The sequence below is a fragment of the Phascolarctos cinereus genome, unplaced genomic scaffold, assembly GCF_003287225.1.
Source record: "Phascolarctos cinereus isolate Bilbo 61053 unplaced genomic scaffold, phaCin_HiC Scaffold_8;HRSCAF=390, whole genome shotgun sequence".
NCBI lineage: Eukaryota > Metazoa > Chordata > Mammalia > Diprotodontia > Phascolarctidae > Phascolarctos > Phascolarctos cinereus.
The window spans coordinates 12,661,993-12,682,652 of NW_027556291.1; the positions used below are offsets into that span (position 1 = coordinate 12,661,993).

The 20,660-nt window shown below is 38.5% G+C and overlaps 1 protein-coding gene across 3 annotated transcripts in view; it reads right to left on the reverse strand.

The window, feature by feature from the left end:
• The window catches only part of DIAPH2 (diaphanous related formin 2), an 817,355-nt gene that overhangs the window by 735,856 nt on the left and 60,839 nt on the right, over nucleotides 1-20,660 (reverse strand). For all 3 annotated transcript variants that reach the window (XM_078147949.1, XM_078147948.1, XM_078147947.1), the window contains one exon: nucleotides 9,851-9,955. In XM_078147949.1, the coding sequence (XP_078004075.1) occupies nucleotides 9,851-9,955 (105 nt within the window). The remainder of the gene's footprint in view (nucleotides 1-9,850; nucleotides 9,956-20,660) is intronic.

Consider the following 20,660-nt stretch of genomic DNA (forward strand, 5'->3'; position numbering starts at 1 on the left):
TAGCAGAATGAAATTCCAGATTTGAAGACTTCATAATTCCAAAGTACAAAGAAAAGGCATAATCTAATGCCTTTTGTGAAATATGAGCATTAGCACTACTGACCTATCTCCAAAAAGAGTCTAGGAATCTCAGAAAGACCACTTTAAGTATTCAGTCAACATTTAATTATTTGAATGAATAAAAGATACCCTGATATTATAAACAAATTGGTCCATGGAAAGTTATTTTACTTAAATGATGATTTCACAAAAGGAAGGAAGGAAGAAAAAGAAAGAAAGAAAGAAAGAAAGAAAGAAAGAAAGAAAGAAAGAAAGAAAGAAAGAAAGAAAGAAAGAAAGAAAGAAAGAAAGAAGAAAGGAAGGAAGAAAGAAGAGAAAAGCAGGAAGGAAGAAGAGAAAGGAAGGAAGGAAAAAAGAAGGAAGGAAAAGGAAAGAAGGGAGGAAAGAGGAAAGGAAGAAAGCAAGGAAAAGGAAGGAAGGAAGGAAAAGAAAGAGAGAGAGAAAGAGAGAAAACAGGTTCTATTGGACCCTTTTTAACTTAGCACAACCATAACATTGACATGGTAAAGTCAGACAGCCCTAACAATGAGAAGAGATACAAAGCATATCAAGGGGACTAAGGCCTGGCAGAACTGGTCATTCGGGCCTCCATTTAAATAATGCATCCAGATTGTAACATGATTGGTTTTGGCTAAAATACATCATATCAACTGGGTACATTAGCAGAGGCAAAGTGAATGGTTCTGCCATCCCTTGATTCAGGTGTTTTGCCACTGACAGGACTATAGAGAAACAGTCTGAGTAATGTTCTTATATCTGATACCAGAAGCAAATCAAAATCAATTTGCATTGAAATAAGGGAATAAAAATTATATATAAACAAATGTTATGCGCACATACTCAAAGAATACATAAGAGGTGCCATGGAGTATGGAATAGAGAATTGGCCTTGGAGTCAGTAATATATGAGTTCAAATCCTGCAACTGCCACATCCTGACCCTGTGACCTTAGCCACATGGCAACTTAGTGACATAAGTTACAGAGGAGTCACAAATGTGCTTTGGCACAGAGTTTCTACATAAGGAATTCCATACACTGAGAAATTGCAGGGTTTTTTTTTCTTTTCATTTTCACATACGTATACACACATATATAAACATATATACATATATATACATACATATGTATATGTGTATGCTGTATATGTATGTGTGCATATATGTACAAAGATACATATACACATAAAATTAAACATATATACATATACACACTTATATGCATACATACCTATTCCCCCCCTTTTTTAAATACAACCTTGCTCTCTCTGGTATCTGAGCCTCATTTTTCTTTAAAGTAGATGTTAAAAATACCAACTTTATAAGTTAACAGCATTTTAACCATTTAATCTCTATTTTAAAATGTATAACAAAAGGCTGATATCATGATAGAAAGTGATAGCCAAAATACCCAGAAAACTGCATATTTATCTAAAAGCACATACTTTAGGTCAGGGGCAAAAGTCTTCAAGATTTCATGATCTAGATTCAAAGAGACTGTCTTCTAAACCTAAAATCCCCCCATACAGCATTTTAAATGCTTTCAAGTATAAGTAGTCATACTGTACAAAACAACTCGGGAAAAATCCAAGTGATCCTATTCCATTTGAGTTCATATAAAATCTATCAGATCAAGTGAGTTGGTTGGTAATTTAAAAAAAAAAAAAAGCTCTATCATTTCTCTTAAAGAAATGGTAAAAAAAAGTTGTACATCTTCAAAATTCAAAAATAAATTCCAACAAATTAAATATGTTAACTTGCTGCAAATGTATACAGGTTTAAATATTTTTGAAATGGATATTTTACTCAATATTATTTTTTCAATTCCTATGAATTGAGTCAGAAGGAAAGTGATATCAGGATAATCTAATTAGGACAGAGATTTTGAAAACTTTGAGATTTCATTTGATAGGTCTGGGGTGGGGGAGAAGGTTTCCTACATAACATAAGTAAGAAATCAGGCATGCAAATTTCCTTTTCTAAAACACTGCTGCCTTAAGTTTATTGTGGTGATATAAATCTCATTTTAACAGCTATGTCACTATTGCAGTCACTAATAAATCTTTCATTCCCGGCCTTCAGAAACAGCCGCCAATTGTGTATTCCCTTTGCCCACAGTATCTGCATCCGTTAGTGCAGCTGGGGCAAGGCCAGAGCTCCATTCCAAACAGCCGTAACAGTCTTCATTGAAGCAGGAGCTCTTATCCCGAAACGCCCCCCTCCTCACTTGTACTGGAGACAAAATGACCCTCTACAAACATCCACAGATCTTAAACCTCATTTAATAACCGATCTGAAATGGAGGGGCAAACGAGAACTACACAGGAGCCCCATTTGCAGACTCTGCCGGTCTGGCCAGGCTTCCCCTGCTTTCCTCCTCAACGAGGGCTCATTTTAACACAGCACACAGCACAGCAACAAGAAGTTGATTTAAGAAATGGATTTCTAAGACATGCCTCTATTTGCTTTCATTTTCCTTTAATGTCATTATGCAGGAATCTAAGGAGAGAACAGTGGGCATTTATTAATGAGCTCTGGAGAAACAAAAATGTGACTAACTGCAAATTAAGAAAAAAATTCAATTTATTTAAAAAAAAAACTGATTCGCAATTGCCTTCACGTTTTTAAACATGATGGGCTAAAAGGTTATACTTTTTTTTTTAAATGATGCAGCCTTTTAAAAGCTCTAGAACAGTTTTAAGCATTTTTATAATTTTTATAGAAAAAGTGTCAAATATATCTCTACATTTAATAAAGGGCTTCTTTAATATATATATATATTTCAGTGCAAAATACCCAGGTCTTATTTTAAAAAAGAGCACACTACCCTCAGCCTCTCTCTCTCTCTCTAACAATCCAAATTACAGCCAGAGGGAAGAAAATCTTGGTTAGACATCCAGGCAGAACAGCCACATGTACAGTCACAAAATGATGGACTTCTCACAGGAATCATCATCAGTAAGAGATCACAAATTATGGATGTTGTTTGTCACAATATTCTCCCTCAATATCACCTTCAAATAAGGAGATTACAAAGCAATTTCCTTTGTTTTAATGACAGAAAAGACAGCATTCAAAAATGTCTAGCCAAAGCCTGGAAGCTTTAAAATATGCTCATCAACCAGCAAAATATTAGCAAATGATACCTCAAATCTTGGCCTCATAACAGAAAAGTGCTACATACATGGTCTGATCCCAATAAATATGGGCTGGACACATTTTCTATTGGCTGCTTTGGTGTTTCTTGGCTATAGAACTGATTATGAGCTTAATAATGCTTGAACTTCCTCTTTTCATTCTTTTTCGTCTTTAACACAAACTAAGCCAATTGTAATATGGTAATCACAGTGCAGTGGGCTAGGCTGCTAGAGTGAAAACAGCTGGGCTAGCGCTGTCTCCACCGATTACTGCTCAGTGCCGACAGGACCCTGGATGAACCCTTCTGGGCCTCAATTTAGTCATCTGTAAATAAGGGGGATTGGACCACATGACTTCTAAGGTCCCTTCCAGCTGTGTATCTATAAGTCTATGACATAAATCTAACTGAAATTTATTTTCTTGTTCAAGTGAATCGTACAAAATGAAAAAAAGAAGAACCCTGAAGATCAAAGTTTAAATCAGTAGCAAACTGATATTTAAATAAAAATTCCATAGATTAAAGAAGAAAAAATGTTTTCTTATGGTCATCACACTCAGTCCCACTTTTATAAACAAATATGGAGAGACATTTAAAATCTTACTTACTTTTTTAAATCACCACATGATTATTCATGCACTGTTATCTGTATTTTGCACTCAGATTTAGTTACATAGGTTTACTAGTGTTTCTGCCTTTAGGTATTTAAAGAAATAACACTGAATATACAGTCTGCATTTCCCAAAGCATTTTACTGTAAACAATAACTTGAACGCAAAAATGAAAAGAGATTCATCAGAATTTCAAAGTAAAACCCTATGCATCACCTAATTCTATTGAAAACGACGCTCATGGCAAATTTCACTTATCACTGGAAACATATTTCTGCCCTTGGATACCAAAAACAAATTAAAAAGCGAGCTGCTGCTTTGCTCAGGCAGCTGCAATGCATTCGATTTACATTGTTCCACATTCAGATTCAGCTTGCTTCAAGTATAATATAGAACTAATGCACTAGTGCAATTCAGGAAACACTTCATTTGTCATTGCCACTGGAATTACTACACTCACACAGAACTGACATCATAATTTTAGGATGTATTTTTAGAGAGAAAGAATTAGATTTTTCACTAGTCACCTTCTCAAAAATCTCTAAAAGCCATTACAGCTCTACTCAATAAGCTTTACTTATTAAATACTCCTTCCCTAGAAATGTAAAAATTGTGAGATTGAAAATGTATTTTCTTGGGAGAAATTTAACTTGAAGTCCAATGTTGTAATGGCTTAGGGTGGGGAGAGAAGAACAGAAAGAAATCCCAATCTCTCTCAGTGTCTATTGTCAAACATTTCGTTTCCAAGTTTATCATGACTCCTGTCACTTGAAATGCCCATTTCAAATCTCTAGAATCTTACAAAAATACACTTGATGAGAACTACTATTCAATGCTCTCCTGTATAATCAAATAACAATGCAATGACTGGCATGAGGTAATTTACATGGTTGGCATCACATATGAAAAAGTAAAGAAACAAACTCCAATGACTCATAGCAAACTGCTGTGAATTTCATGCACCAGAATGTGAACACTTAATAAAAATTGAGGTAAATGACAGGATACAATGATTCCCAACCTGTGAGTCCAAAGACCCTTTTTAATATTAAACTCCCAGAAGATAATAGCTGTACTGTGTGGGGAAAAAAATACATGATAACCGAAAGCTACTATATTATTTAGTAACATCTTTAAATGATTTCTACCATAGGGCAGGGGAAAGAAGACTGAGATTTGGGTTTGAATCCCCGCTCTATTAACTCCCACATGTCAGATCATTTTGACAAGTCATATAATCTCAAGTAGAAAATAAGGGTGGCTCTGGCCCCTTCTAGGCCTAAATCCATGATTCTACTCAAAGCACAAGAGCAATTCCATACATTGAGCAAATGGTCATACGGGAGAAACACTTTATTTACTCATTCTACTGCAGATACATTTGCTTTTTTTAATAACAAATTCAGCTCAAAAAGCATTTCTATATTGGGGGTGGAGCCAAGATGGCAGAGTAAAAACAGGAACTGGCTTGAGCTCTCCCTCACAGCCCTCCAAATACTTGTTAAAAAAAAAAAGGCCTCTAAACAAATTCTAGAGCAGCAGAACCCACAAAAAGCTAGAGTAAAACAAATTTCCAGGCCAAAACAACCTGGATGGTCAAGGGGAAAGCTCTGTTGTGCCACTGGGCTGGGAGAGGAGTGCAGTTCAATGTGGACCCCACAGGCAAAGATGGGGCTCCAGCAAACCCAGAAAAGGCCTCAGGGGACTGAATCAAGGGCAGTTGTGGCAGTTTCCAGACTTCTCAAACCACAAACGCCAAAGACAACTTAGAAGGTCAGTGGGAAAGGTCTGTCAGACCTGGATGAGAGATAAGCACGGTCCAGCCCTGGCCCTAGCGTGGCTCTGGGGTGGCAGCCACAGCAGCAGCAGCTGCTTCTGGAGTTCTCAGCCCACAGATGGTGGGGGGATCGAGCAGCTGATCAGAGGGGGATTGCAGGGAACACTTTGCTGGCTCTGAGGCAGGATTCTCTTGCTTTGCCCATGCTTGGATCTGGGTCCCAGTCCTGGGTGGCAGTCCTGGGGCAAGGAGGAGCACTAGCACAGCAGAGCTCGTGGCAGCAGTACAGACAGAACCCTCCTCTCGTTTCCAGGGCAGAAAAGAGTGCTTGTGGTCACTCACAGACCAGAGCACAGGCCAGGAGAGGAGGAAACACCTCTCCTTAGATCATATCACCTTGGAAGAAGTGAAAACTTACAGGTCCCTAGAAGTATCTCTGAAAACAAATGCACAAAACCCCTGAAGCTTGGGACAATACATTCTCCACACTGGAAGTAGACCCCTACCTTAACAAAGCATTTACAACTCAAGTAATTGGCCGGGATCATGACCAAACAGAGGGAAAAAAAAACTCAGACTACAGAATCTTACTTTGGTGACAAAGACACTCAAAACACACAACTAGAAGAAGACAACAACAAAGTCAAAGCTCCTACATCCAAAGCCTCTACTAAAAATATGAAGTGGTGTCAGGCCATGGAAGAGCTCTAAAAGGATTTTGAAAAGCAAGTAGGAGGGGTACCTAGGTGGCACAGTGGATACAGCACAGGCCCTGGAGCCAGGAAGACCTGAGTTCAAATCTGGCCTCAGACAAAACACTTGACACTTATTAGCTGTGTGACCCTGGGCAAGTCACTTAACCCCAACTGCCTAAAAATAAAAAAAAAAAATAATAATGATAAAAATTTTTTAAAAAGCAAGTAAGAGTAGAGGAAAAATTGGGAAGAAAAATGAGAGTGATGCAAGAAAATCATGAAAAATGAGTCAACAGCTTGCTAAAGGAGACCAAAAAAAAATACTGAAAAAAATAACACCTAAAAATACAGACTAGACCAAATAGCAAAAGAGGTCCAAAAAGTCAAAGAGGAGAAGAATGCCTTAAAAAGCAAAATTGGCCAAATGGAAAAGGAAGTCCAAAAGCTCACTGAGAAAAATAATTCCTTAAAACTTAGAATGGAGCAAATGGAAGTTAATGACTCTATGAGAAATCAAGAAATTATGGGGCAGCTAGGTGGTTCAGTGGATAGAGCATCAGCCCTGGAATCAGGAGGACCTGAGTTCAAATCCGGCCTCAGACACATAACACTCACTGGCTGGGTGACTGCGGGCAAGTCACTTAACCCCAACTGCCTCACTTAAAAAAAACAAAGAAAAAAACCAAAAAATTATAAAACAAAACCAAAAGAATAAAAAAAAAAAGACAGTGTGAAATATCTCACCAGAAAAACAACTGACCTGGAAAATACTTCCAGGAGAGATAACTTAAAAATTATTGGACTATCGGAGAGCCATGATAAAAAAAAAGCCCAGATATCATCTTTCAAGAAATTATCAAGGAAAACTGCCCTGATATTCTAGAACCAGGGGTTAAAATAGAAATTGAAAGAATCCACCAATCTCCTCCTGAAAGAGATCCCAAAAGGAAAACTCCCAGGAATATTATAGCCAAATTCCAGAGTTCCCAGGTCAAGGAGAAAATATTGCAAGCAGCCAGAAAGAAACAACTCAAGTATTGTGGAAACATAATCAGAATAACACAAGATTTAGCAGCTTCTACATTAAGGGATCAGAGGGCTTGGAATATGATATTCTAGAGGTCAAAGGAGCTAGGATTAAAACCAAAAATCACCAACCCAGCAAAACTGAGTATAATCGATGAGGGGAAAATATTGATATTCAGTGACATAGAGGAATTTAATACTTTCTTGAGAAGCAAGAGCTAACTATTTAGCTTTCAAATTGACTTTCAAATACAAGATTCAAAAGAATGAAAAGGTAAACAAGAAAGGGAAATCATAAGGGACTTATTAAAGTTGAACTGTTTACATTTCTACATGGAAAGATGATATTTGTAACTCATGAGACCTTTCTCATTATTAGGGTAGTTGGAGGGAATATATATAGACAGAGGCAACAGGGTGAGTTGAATATGAAGGGATGATATCTAAAAAAGAAAATTAAGAGGTGAAAGGGGAATGCACTGGGAGAAGGACAAAGGGAGAGGTAGAATGGGGTAAATTATCTCACATAAAAGAGGCAAGAAAAAGCTTTTACTGTGGAGGGGAAGAGGGGGGAGGTGAGAGGGAATGAGTTAACTTTACTCTCACTGGATTTAGTTAAGGAGGGAATAACATATACACCCAACTGGGTATAGAAATCTATCTTACCCTCCAGGAAATCAGGGGGGAAGGGGATAAGAGAGAGAGGGGTGATAGAAGGGAGGGCATATTGGGGGAGAGGATAATCAGAAGCAAACACTTTTGACGAGGGCCAGGGACAAAGGAGAGAATAGAATAAATGGGGGCCAGGATAGGAGGGAGGGAGGGAAATATAGTTAGTCTTTTACAACATGAATATTATGGAAGTGTTTTGCATGACTATACCGGTATAGCCTATGTTGAACTGCTTCCCTTCTCAATGAGGGCGGGGTAGGGAGGGAGGAGGGGATAGAATTTGGAACTCAAAGTTTTAGAAATGAACGTCAGAAATTGTTTTTACATGCAACTGGGAAATAAGATACACACACAAAGGGATATAGAAATCTATCTTACCCTACAGGAAAATAGGACGGGGAGGGGATTATGAGGGGAGAGTAATAGAAGGGACAGCAGATTGAGAGAAGGGGTAATCAGAATGAACGTCATCATGGGGTGGGGGAAGGGAAGTGATGGGGAGAAAATTGGGAACTCAAAATCTTGTGGAAGTGAATGCTGAAAACTAAAAATAAACAAATAAACTGGGGGTGGGAAGCATTTATACAGCTTCTACTATGTGCCAGGCACTGGGGGATCCAAAAACAAAAATCTCCACGATTTTCTGCCCCCAAGTGGGACACTCTTCTAAAGGAAATCATATCTGTACATATTGGTAAGTAAACACAAACTATATACCAAGTAATTTGGGGGTGGAGGGGAACACTAAGAACTGGGGAAATCGGGGAGATCTTCACACAGAAGGCCCCTTACTTAACTAAACAGGAAAGGAAACTCAGAATTCCAAATGCTGGTACTAAGCAGAGAGTACATTCTAGGCACTGGATTTCTGTGCAAAGGGTACAGAAGTGAGCAATGGACTGTTATGGGGGGGGGGGGCAGATCCAGCAAGTCACTTTGGCTGTAACACAGAGTACATCAAAAGGATTAAAATGTAAATCAATCCGAAAAAGGTAGGCCAGTCTGGAGCCAGATTATGAAGGGCTTTAAATGCTAAACATAGGAGTTTGGATTTTAACTTCGAGACAACAGGGAGCCACTGAAGGGCCTTCAGTAGGAAAGGTACATGGGTAGACCTGTGTTTTAAGAAGCTCCATTTGGCCATTATGTGAAGGCTGAACATGAAAGGGGAAAGACCAGAAATCAGTCAGATCAATGAGGAGGTTACTGCAAAAGTCTAGAGACTGGGCCAGAGTAGCTGCAGTATGAGGGGACAGAAGAAGATGACGTTACATTTATTGTGGAGGAGGGCTGATAGGCTTTGGCTCTGATTGGCTCTCTAATTTGCTGGAGATACAGAAAGATCCAAATGACAGTGCTTAGCACGCATACCATTTTGTAGACCCTTTGTAATAACTAACTTCAAACCCTGAGAGGGCTCTGCTACCCACAGGTTGGGGACCATTGTACTACCCTATAATCTAGAGCATTGATCTTTTCCCCAAATATGGAATTATTTTTAATAAATAAGGAAGACATTTGTGCTTTTCATGACACTTTACTTAAAACCTCCAGTCTTACGTGGATAAGACCATACCAACTCTACTCCAAAACTCTCTTAACTACTCCCAAAGCAGTGTATTTCAGTCTTACTGGTTTTTAATTTTTTAAAAATATCACCCTTTAGATTACTGGGTAGTTGTGAGATACATAATAAATTCTAATAAATTTAATATCCACAGTTGAGAGCATTTTTAAGGACATAATATAAACAAAATGTGGTGGGCTTTTTCCTTTTCACATAGCCAAGCAGGGTGAGTGGATGAAGAAATCTGAAGATTTACACATAAGGGCAAAGCAAAGAAGGCCACGCTCACCCGTTGCTGTGGCTACTCACCGACTTGGAAGTGGCGGAGATGTACTGGACGACCATCTCATGCTTCGTGCCGAAATCTTTATCTCGGAGGGGAGCTTTTCGTTCTTCATTTAGATTCATGTCTTCCTAATAACACAGAGAACACACACTGTCAAACACACACTGTCACATTGTTATGTCCATTTCTGAAGCCCAAACAACACCGTCACCAAAGAAGGGCTAGCTCATCGTGCAACCTGTGAGCACGTACATGTCTCTATCAAAGGAAGAGTTTCTTTCAGAGAAACTTCCTAATCATGTTCCTCCTTTGTCCCCACTCCATACAGATCTCTTTTACCCTTAAAATTCACTGTCAACCATGCACCTTCCATAACAAAGCTACTCGACTTGTAACAAAAGGAGATTCTAGAAGCTTCCTTCCTCCCTCCAGGAGTACTCCTCAGAGCAGCACCATGAAGAGACCAATATGATTTCCAAAGTCACATTAGAATCAAAGTCCAGAAGGGATCACTGGAATAGTTCCAGCGAGAACTTCCACAGAGTTTCAGAGAACCTCCAGAGAGAGGTTCCTCTCTCTGCTAAAAAATGATAAACCATAAGAGTAAAATGCTACAAGTTCTGTCACCCATAATCACTTTGTTAAACAGTTTTGTTTTAAAATACTCTTAAGGAAGGATATTAAGAAAATAATAATAATAGCTTACACATATATGGCACTTTAAGCTTTGAAAAGCACTTTACAAATATTATTTCATTTTATCCTCACAAAATCCAGTGAGTAGGTGCTATTATCCCCATATTTAATGATGGGCAAACTGAGGCCCAGAGAGGTTAAGCAATTTGCGAGGGGTCACACAACCAGTAAGACGGTAAATGCCTGAGGCAGGATTCAAGATTTGGAGAAAGTATTCTATCCATGTGTCAAAGGACTATTGGGGTATACAAGGGGGAAGGAAGGTGTTGATTAAGAAGTAATAGACATACCAACAAAATATTCTTAAAGGTAAAGCTGGAGAAAAGATGAACAATAAAAATGCTGGAAAGAGAAAAAAATCCACTCAATTAGAAAGTAACAAAAGCATACCACCACATCAAGGAACTCTTTGCCTTTTGGGGATCATAATATCCTACTATCTTTTGTTTAATATTATATCATAGGCAATCCTCAAAAGGAGATCATATAACACATATTTTACTAGACAAAATTCACTTTCGGATGTATGACATACCTTCAGACCTGGGGAGACAACCTGGGGTGTCACAGGACCAGGACTGAGAACAGCTGAGATGTATGATACCTTTAATAGAAATGATTTCTAGCTCTCTGTCCTCAGTCCTCTTCTCTCCCAACACCTACTCTTCTTGGCAAGCCCACAGTTTCAACTAATTACCTCTAGTCCAATACAGATAACTGGGCAGACCACTACATAAAGCAGAGAGTACAGTTAAATTATTTCAAGACTAAGTTCCACGAATTCTTAGAAGCCTGACAATTTTTTAAGATATCACCTTAAAAAGGGACCACCAAAATAGCATCTCCTCTCAACTAACAAAGGAAAACATACAATAAGATTAATTGAATCAGTTTGTTTTGGTTTTTTTTTACAGTGTTGCCTAAAATAAAGTCAGTACTTTCTGTATATTAAAAAAGGCAATGACATGGCCAAAACGGACTCAAATCTACCCCGCCATTCCCTACCCAAAAAAGCCTACCTGACAATCAACACCCTCAGAGACCGAGCTCATACTGTTCTCCCTGCCCAGAATCTTCTCCTTCCCGTTCACTGCCTCCTGCCACAAGTCCATTCAGCTTTCCTCCCTCACTTTCCACCAGTGCCCCCTGCCATTTCTACCTACTGAACTACAATCAAATCAATATAGCCTTTGTAAGAAAAGAGTATGTCAAGCTACTTCCCTATGGCTAAACTCATCATCCAGGTAATTTCACAGACTCAAAAACCTCTGCCTAGCTACCACACTCCTAAATGTGCTATGTGTCTATTAGCACATAAGCATCTGCAGGGCAGGCGGGTACTGGCCTGCTTTTGGATCTGCAGCTCCAGCACTTAGCGGCATCTTGCCACACAGTAAGAGCTTAATGAGGACTGGTTCCTTCACTGACTCATTTCCAGTCAGTGACTCCCCATGCACTCCACCTCCACCTTGGCCTTCTCAGAGCACTTCGCTTTAATTCATGATACAATGTATTTACTTCTATGTTTGATCCTGAGGTATGCTGGAGCCAGCTCAAACTGGCTCACGGGAGGTGATTGTGACATTTAGACCACAGCAAGTGGCAAACACTACAAATCAAGACCTTGAGTTATTGTTTTGTTGATTGTCTAGGCCAAAGAAAGTGATGGGAGAAAATGTTAATAACACAGATTAAATTTAAAAGTGTGTTGTGAGAACACTTTTTCCCAGAAAGCCAATTGTTAAAAATTAACCAGAATACAACTGTTCTTACCCTTCAACTAAGGTAAGTTAGGCCTCTTTCTATCTAAACTTTATCTATATTCAAGCACCATCTGCTTGCAAAAATCTATGATAAACATCTGTGAATGAACTTATACAATTACCTTCACATAAATTCGAATACAAAAGTTTTCAATTTTGGATGAAGGGTACTGAACACAAAGGGAGAGAAAAAAAAGTACTATGTCCCTTTTGTTCAGACTATCTCAAAGTGTTTTACAAGAGTCAGTAAATTTTGCTTTTTGACTCTAATTTGCTAAGTGGATAGGGAGAAAAATCATCAACCCTTCTGGGCCTCAGTTCCTTTATCTGTTGTTGTTCAGTCATGTCCAACTCTTCATGACCCCCTTTGGGGTTTTCTTGGCAATGATACTGGAGAGGTTTACCATTTCCTTCTCCAGCTCATTTCACAGATGATGAAACTGAGGCAAACAGGGTTAAGTGACTTGCCCAGGGTCACAAAGCTAGTAAGTGTTTGAGACAAGATTTGAAATTGAAAAGATAAGCTTTCCTGACACCAGTCCCGGCACTCTATCCACTACACCACGTAGCTGCTCAATCTGTGAAACTGGAACACTCCTTAATCTGCCTTCATAGAGGGAGTGAATTAGGTTCCCGCCAGTTTAAAGATCAAAAAAAAATTATGATCACTCTACTGATCAAATTATACTGATCCACAAATTCTTCTGAAAAAGAAATTTGATAGGGTCACAGATTTAGAGTTGGAAGGAACTTTGGTGTCCGATACCTTCATACTGCAGGTGAGAAAACTGAGACCCAAAGAGATTAAATGATTTTCCAAAAGTCACTCAGGTTATAAGTAGCAGAGCTCAAGACTGGAAGCCAGGTACTTTTACCTCAAATCCAATGCTCTTAGCAGTTTACCACTATTAAACAGTCCTCCGATTTAATAATAATAAGTAGACTTTTCCCATCAGTCAAAGCTTCTTATCATTTAATTCAAAGTTTATAATGTAATAGTAAAACTGATGGTATATTTAAAAACTTTTTAAATTGTTATTTTATTCTGAACTTAACACCTAATAAAATGGGCATTTCCATATATGGTTGAACAGAAAAAGCAGACTATGTGAAAACATGGATCTCCACAACATCCTAAATCCAAGCTGTAGTTTTCAAAGCTGTCCTAGTTCTCTGTGATTCTTTCTGACCCTCTGCCTGATTTCTTCTGCACATTTTTAAAAGAAGATGCTCTCTTTTCCTTCTTTTCTTTTTCTTTTTGCTACCCTTACCCTAACCAAACTCTTCTTCCCATCTCATGCCAATGGATTAAAAGGAAAAAGAAATCCTTCACATAGAAACTTGCTGAGATGATTTTTTTCCCCAGGTAACCTGTTTCCCTTCTACTATTTAACTGAATTGCTTTTGTTTATGTAAGAACTTTTAAATTTTATATATAAAAAAAATTGCCCTTTCCCCCCTACTTTCCCCTCTCCCTCTCCTGAATTAGAGAGGAAAATGGCCCACAACAGTAGTAACCAAGTCCTTTAAAGTAGTAGTGCCAAACTTCAATAGAAACAGAGGCTACTAAACTATCCAGAAGGATCCCTGCAAGAACACTGGCCCAGAAAACCACATATTAATATTATCTATGTTTTACTGCATTTTATTCTATTTTGTTAAATATTTCCCAATTATATTTTAATCTGCTTCAGGCTACACTCAGGAGTATTATGGGTGGCATATGGCTACCAGTGGGCAGCCTGCTTGATACCACTGGTCTAAAACAATACTAACAGTGTTAAGAAGGCTCAAAATGATTCTCTATACCTAGTATGTAGCAATATGGATCACTGTTCATCTTACAAATAATATGTAATTCTACTGAAGATGAGTGAGCTATCAAACCAACCTGGTTATCTACCGCAAAGTACTAGAAGTATTTGAGTAAAATATGTGTCACCTCTTATGAAAAATGCAACTTGGGTCTTCAGTGGGTCACATCAAATGTTATTCGTATGCAATAATATTTATCAAGTACTCATGTAAACCCAGGTGTTAGTTCTGACATTTTTTAAGGCAAAATCATTGCCTGCTGAGTTTATGGACACAAAAGGGAAAAGATTCAGCCAAGCAGTAAACGCATTTGGTTTGTTTCCTTCATTTTAAACCTGACAAAGAGGGCAAAAGCACAGAGGGCATGACTGGGTTTTATGTAGCACGTCAGTACTAATACAACTGTTTGCATTCGAAAAATATTCAAGCCACTCTGAAAACTAAATAAAGCCATCATTTCACTTTTCACAGATGGCCAAAGTTGTAGTACTGCATACTTAAGAAAGGAGTAGAGGTCAATCTTTTTTTTTTTTCCCCAAAGGGGCCCCCTCCAAGAGCTCACTTTTTAAGCGTGTGTCACTATGGGATATAATTAACCATGGCTTATGTTCATATAGGAGCACTCTAAGTATTCAAACCAGTTTAGTCTAACTATCCACATGGGAAATAAAGACTAAGTAGGTAAAGAACATCAAAAGTCTAGACCCAGGTTATGCAGCTGGATGGATTATCAATCAACAAGCATTTCTGAAGCACCTACTATGTACCAGGTAGTGTGCTAAGCACCGAGTGTGCCCTCAAAGAGCTTACATTCTAATGATAATAGAACAGTGGACAATAAAGCTGGGTTAAAGAAAGCTTATTAACTTACCCTACACTAAGCAAAGTCTTCCTAAGCACATTCAAAAATAAAAACGGAAAGACTGAAACAAAAAAAAATATGAAAGATGTACAAGAACCATTTCAACAAACTTTTTTTTTTCCATCAAAGACTGGAACCATAACATCTGGACCCTCAAGCCTCTGAGATGATTATAGGAGAGGCAAAAACAAACATGAGAAATCAATCATATTAGATCAAGTATATACAGAAGAAACCCATTCTGAGGGCAGGACAAATGTGAGAAGACTGAAGGATCAACAGAGAAGGTCTCTACTCAGGGGAAGATATCAAAGGGGTTGGGAAAAACTGTCAAACCTTATTAATATACCTGATAGGTAACTGACAGAACATCACCAACTAACGACCTATCACTTGACTCTCCCATACACGCAAAATCTTTATGTTGTCATCTATCTACTATCTGAAGGCTTCTTCAATTACCATTAGTATGGAACAAGAATTGTATGGCATTAGTATTAGTATGGAACAAAAAGCCTTTTACAAACAATATCCAACAATGGACTATGTTACTACCATCTCACAATCAGCTGAAAGATCCCACAGTACTTATTGTTTATTCAATTATAAAAAAAGCATTTGACTTGGTGGAACAAGACGTGTCTTATAGACTCTTTTACAACAAGCTATTTCCCATCTGTATATCAAGATCACTTAGGGTTCCATGTAGGATGTAACAACAGAAATAACCCTGTTCAATGACACTCTGATAATAAACATCAGGAGGGAGAGAGAAAATAAAAGAAGCTGTACGCTCACCAAAAATAGTCACCATTGTACTGGAGGAGGTCCAGCAGAGTCTAGGTTGAAGAGGGATTTCCTGTGGCTGCTCCTGTTTGTGGATGACATTATGCTGATTTCTGGGACAGGAAGTATAGATGAATAATGAGCTAAGTCCAGAGTTGAAACAGAGGAAAAGAGTGGCCTGGATTGCTTTCAGAACATTACAAAGTACTTTTACTGAACCCAACTCTCCCAGAACAGCAAAGGCCTAACATTTCAATATAAGTATTTCACTGGTATTTCACTGCTGCTTGGCAGTGAGACCTGGAACAAGAGTGCCTCTGAAGAACTAAAAATGAATATCCCTTAGACAGAAAAGGTGTATGGTGGGTGTGAGCAAACTAAGACAAATAGCTAACAAGAAAGTCTGAAGAATAAAAGGTCATCAAAGAATTGTATGACAGAAAGAAAAAATGGGCTGGTTACCTGGTAAGAGCAAAAGATGATGGGCAGACAATCAGACTGTCCCACTGGTACCCCTGTGATATTAAGACAACAGGAGGAAGGCCTCTGGCATGCTGGTGGAAAGCAAGGAAGGACATCAGCATTTCGGGTGGACCCTCTCTGGCACACTTCAGGGAGGGCATGGCCAAAAGCCTCATAGGATAAGAGGGTACAATGAGTTGGGAGGGCATCACTGAAGGAAATTCCAGAATTGATAAGATCACACATGTATCTGAGTATCTTCTTCATCAAGCAACCTGATATATAAATAAGTAATATTTTAGAATGGCTACTCTGGAACAATGCATTTTGGAAGCAATAAAATAAAAGATACTAATTTATGATAACCAAATTTTTAAAGGTAGAAAAAAACTTTATTAAGAGCAAAGCCAGAGGAGAACAAATTACCCTGCCCAGTGAATTTGGCATCCAAAATAAATAAAATATGTGTTAGCCTACAACATCCAATGTCTTCTACTTCTAATCAAACTAGAGTCAAAAGTGACAGCACAGAAATAGAAGGAACAGCCAACAAAATCTCAATGATATCAATTTGCACTAAGACTTCAACTAACTGTAGCCAAATTACTTGGCTCTCTCAAATAACCAGAATTACTCTGCACTCTACTCACAAAAAGAGGGCTAATGACAAGCAAACAAATGGTAGCAGAGATTTAGTACAAATACACACATTATATTTTATGTAGTCACTACAGATTTAGGCTAATCTGCCATCCCTTCCACAACTAAAGCCCTGAAAAATGAGACTTGATATTCATAATTGTGACCCTAAGGCATTGCAAGATTCCCATGGGAAGATTCGATTATGTTCAGTATGTTGTGCTTAATTTCTTGTGAAAGACTTTCAATGAGGTTAGAAAGTGAAAGGATTTTTCTGGTTAACCCTGAGTTAACCAGAAGTTTATTCCTCCAAAATACACTATCCCCCTGATCCCAGCAGTCCAGTTGGTCGAGCCTATATCCCTCATCCTGATATTCTAATAAAATAATTTATCCAATATGTTATAGAATGTGGCTACTCATAACTGGATAATAATATTTTTATACAAATTTTAAGCCATATTTCAGCCCTGGGATATGTCTAAGATCTTAAACATTATTTTACTATTTAGACTAAAGAATCTCAAAGTACAAAGTCCTTCCAAATTTATAAAAACCCATAAATTATTAGGGTACAAAAAGGAGTCCCAGAAAGAGAACACAAAGTCACCATAACTCTCAGATATTACATGAACAGCTTTCACATTATTTGCACAAGGAAGGAATCCAGTAGGAGTGAAATGAAAATAATTTCATACCTCTCAATTTGGTTAAAGGATTCACGTTCCTTCCCAATCAACTGTGTTAATGACGTTTTAAGTGTTCCATTACTAAGCTGACGGCCTCTCTCTTTTCCACTGGCATTCCAGGATAAAAAAAAATCTGAGGCGACTCATTTATCAGCGGCAAATATTTCAACCCAGGTTGGCTTTCTCTTGCCACCCAGCACACCTCTGAGTAGCCTTTACCTGTTAGTTTTTGTGTGTTCTGGGAAATCATACTAATTTTAGCTTTCATTTAAGCAAAATCCTAATCACTAGAACTAGGTAATCTGCTACCCCAAAAAAATCATGTGAGTTAGAAATGATTTTTGATTGTCAGTTATTCTGCATTTTATGTGCAACTGCACTGCCTGTTATCTATATATCTAGTTTAAATTGTATAATACGAACACACAAGTTTTGAGCTATGTGATGCCTAGGAAGTTAGACACTAAGGAAGGCAATAAATTCAAGATTTAAAAAAATCACATTACATATAAAGCTCTTTTCTGTGATTAATAGTTCTGTAAAATTAGGATTCAACATATTACTTAAAAAAAAAAAAACTAGCTTGAATTTGAAGTCTCACAAGATAGCCCTAGCCATTACCAGTTTTGATTCTATTTCAACTAAAGGTTCACCAGAAAGCATATAATTTTCTACACTGAAGGCAAGCGAATGCTGCACTCTGTAGAATGGATATTCCTAGAGAAATGGCTGTTAACATACAGTCTTATACACCAAAGCATATTACCTTTTGATTTCCATTTTAAAATTAGAAATATATTGCCATAGGGAGAAAAAGGTAAGACCCAGGATTTAATTTTTTTTTAAATATCACAATTGTAAATGCAGTAGGCAAACCACTTAAAAATCGCGCATTTTCTGATATAACATTAGCAATATTTTTTTTAAACTGCTGGAATGGAAATGTAAAAACTCTGTGGTCCCACCTTCTCTGGGTACTGAGTGCACAAGGGAAATCTACTTTGTGAGCTACTTGACCCTTGAAATTCACTAAATAAACACAGCCCTTTAAAAGCCCTATCAATCTCTTGGCAATCTGTTATTAATAGGTTTATCTTCATTATTTCTTATGCTAAAATCACTACCATTTAAAAGCAGCACATCAGGAATCATTAAAAGACCTGTTTCTATAGTTAGTTATGTCTACAAATGAAGAGTTACAAGCAGCAGGAAGACAGTCTACAACTTTATGCAAGGAAAATAAATAAGGGATGGGCCAAGAAAGTTATCTGCTTCAGAAGAGAGAAAACACATTTGGAAATGTCAATGGAAGGGTCCACATCCAACCCATCCATGTGTATCCACTCAGGAGCCAACTGGGATGAAAAGCTACTCACCTGCTATTGTGGGACAGGGATCAAGTGAAAAAGCACTGAAGGTTATTCAAGAGCCTCCAAAGTTTTGGGCTAAATCTAATAATCAATCCATGAATCAACCAATAAACATTTCTGAAACATCTGCTATGGGTGATGCACTGTGCTAGGTACTGGGGATACAGAGACAAAAAATTAAAACAGGCCCAGGCCTCAATAGTCTTATATCCTGCAAGAGGAAGCAGAATATACCTATAAATATGCACAAAATAAATACAAAGTAATGGAGAGGTAGAAAGAGGCCATAGGGCTGGGGAGGAGCGCCAGGACAGGCTTCATGTTTTAATACTTTTCTTTTCTTTTCTTTTCTTTTTTTTTAGGCAACTGGGGTTATGACTTGCCCAGAGTCATACAGCTAGTAAGTGTTAAGTGTTTGGTCTGAGGCTGGATTTGAACTCAGATCCTCCTGACTTCAGGGCCCATGTTCTATCCACTGTGCCACCTAGCTGCCCCTGACAGGCTTCATGTTTAAGCTGAATATTTAAGGAAACGACGGATTCTAAGAAGAGTGAGGGAAGGAGGAATTGTGTTCCATTGACAGGGGACAGCAGTGCAAAGGCCTGGACATGGGAGATGGAGTGTGGTGTAAGAAGAACTGTACCAGGGCCAGCCTGGCTAGACTGCAGAGCATGTGAAGCACATCAACAGGTAACATGGAGCAAAGAGAGGGTAGGGCCAGCAGGTGAAGAGCTTACTAAGTCAGATACAATTTGGATTCGATTGTACAGGCAGCAGAGAGCCACTGGAGTTTCCTGAGTAGAGAAGTAATCTGGTCAGAGTTGTACTTTAGGAAACTCTTTATGGAAGCTGAGGAGAGAATGGACTGGAGAGGGGAGAAATTTGAGACAGAGAAACCTGGAAAAGGAGTTTACGGCAACAGTCCAGACACTAGGCAATGAAGGCCTGAACAAGGGTGTAGCCATGCAATGGAAGGGGGTGAGGAGAAGAAATGTTTTGGGGTGGAAACATGAAGGCTTGACAAGTGGTCTGGCTATGATGAGTGAGGAGACAAGTATAATACCAAGCTTGCAGACTTGGGTGACCGGAAAGATGATGGTGTCCTCAATTGAAATAAGTAGAGGTGATTGGAAGATGGGTGGATTTTAGTGGAAAAGATGAGTTCCATTTTGGACATACTGAGCTACCTACAGGACATCCAATTTGAAAAGTACAAAGGGCAGGTAGAAAAGCACAACCAAAATTCAGGAGAAAGAAGAAGTAGACAGAGACAGATAGACAGACTGCATCGAGGTCATTAAAACCATGGAAGTAGCTGAAGTCACCAAGTGAGATTACATAGAAGGAATAAAATGAGATTCTGAAGATCAGAGAATAAGACTGAGCAGAGATCTTCAAGGCCCTCTAGTCCAAGCCCTTCAATTGCCACACAAGGAAACTGAGGCTGAGAGAAGCTAAGAGATCTGCCCAGGCTCATTCGGTCTGTTGGCCAGTCCTCAAGCTCCAGGCACTGTGCTAAGCACAAAGCATCAAAGGTGAGCCCGCCTTTCCTGCCTTAACAAAAAACAGGAATGCGCTAATAGGAAAGACAACATGTAAATTATTAGGTACATACAATATATATAGACAGGCTAGATTGAATGTAAATCTCAAAAAGGAAGGCCTTAGAAGCTGGGGGGAATGGGTCTTCCTGACACCAAGCCCAGCTAGTGGCCAGCTGGGTGGCACAGTTGATAGAATGCTGGGCCTGA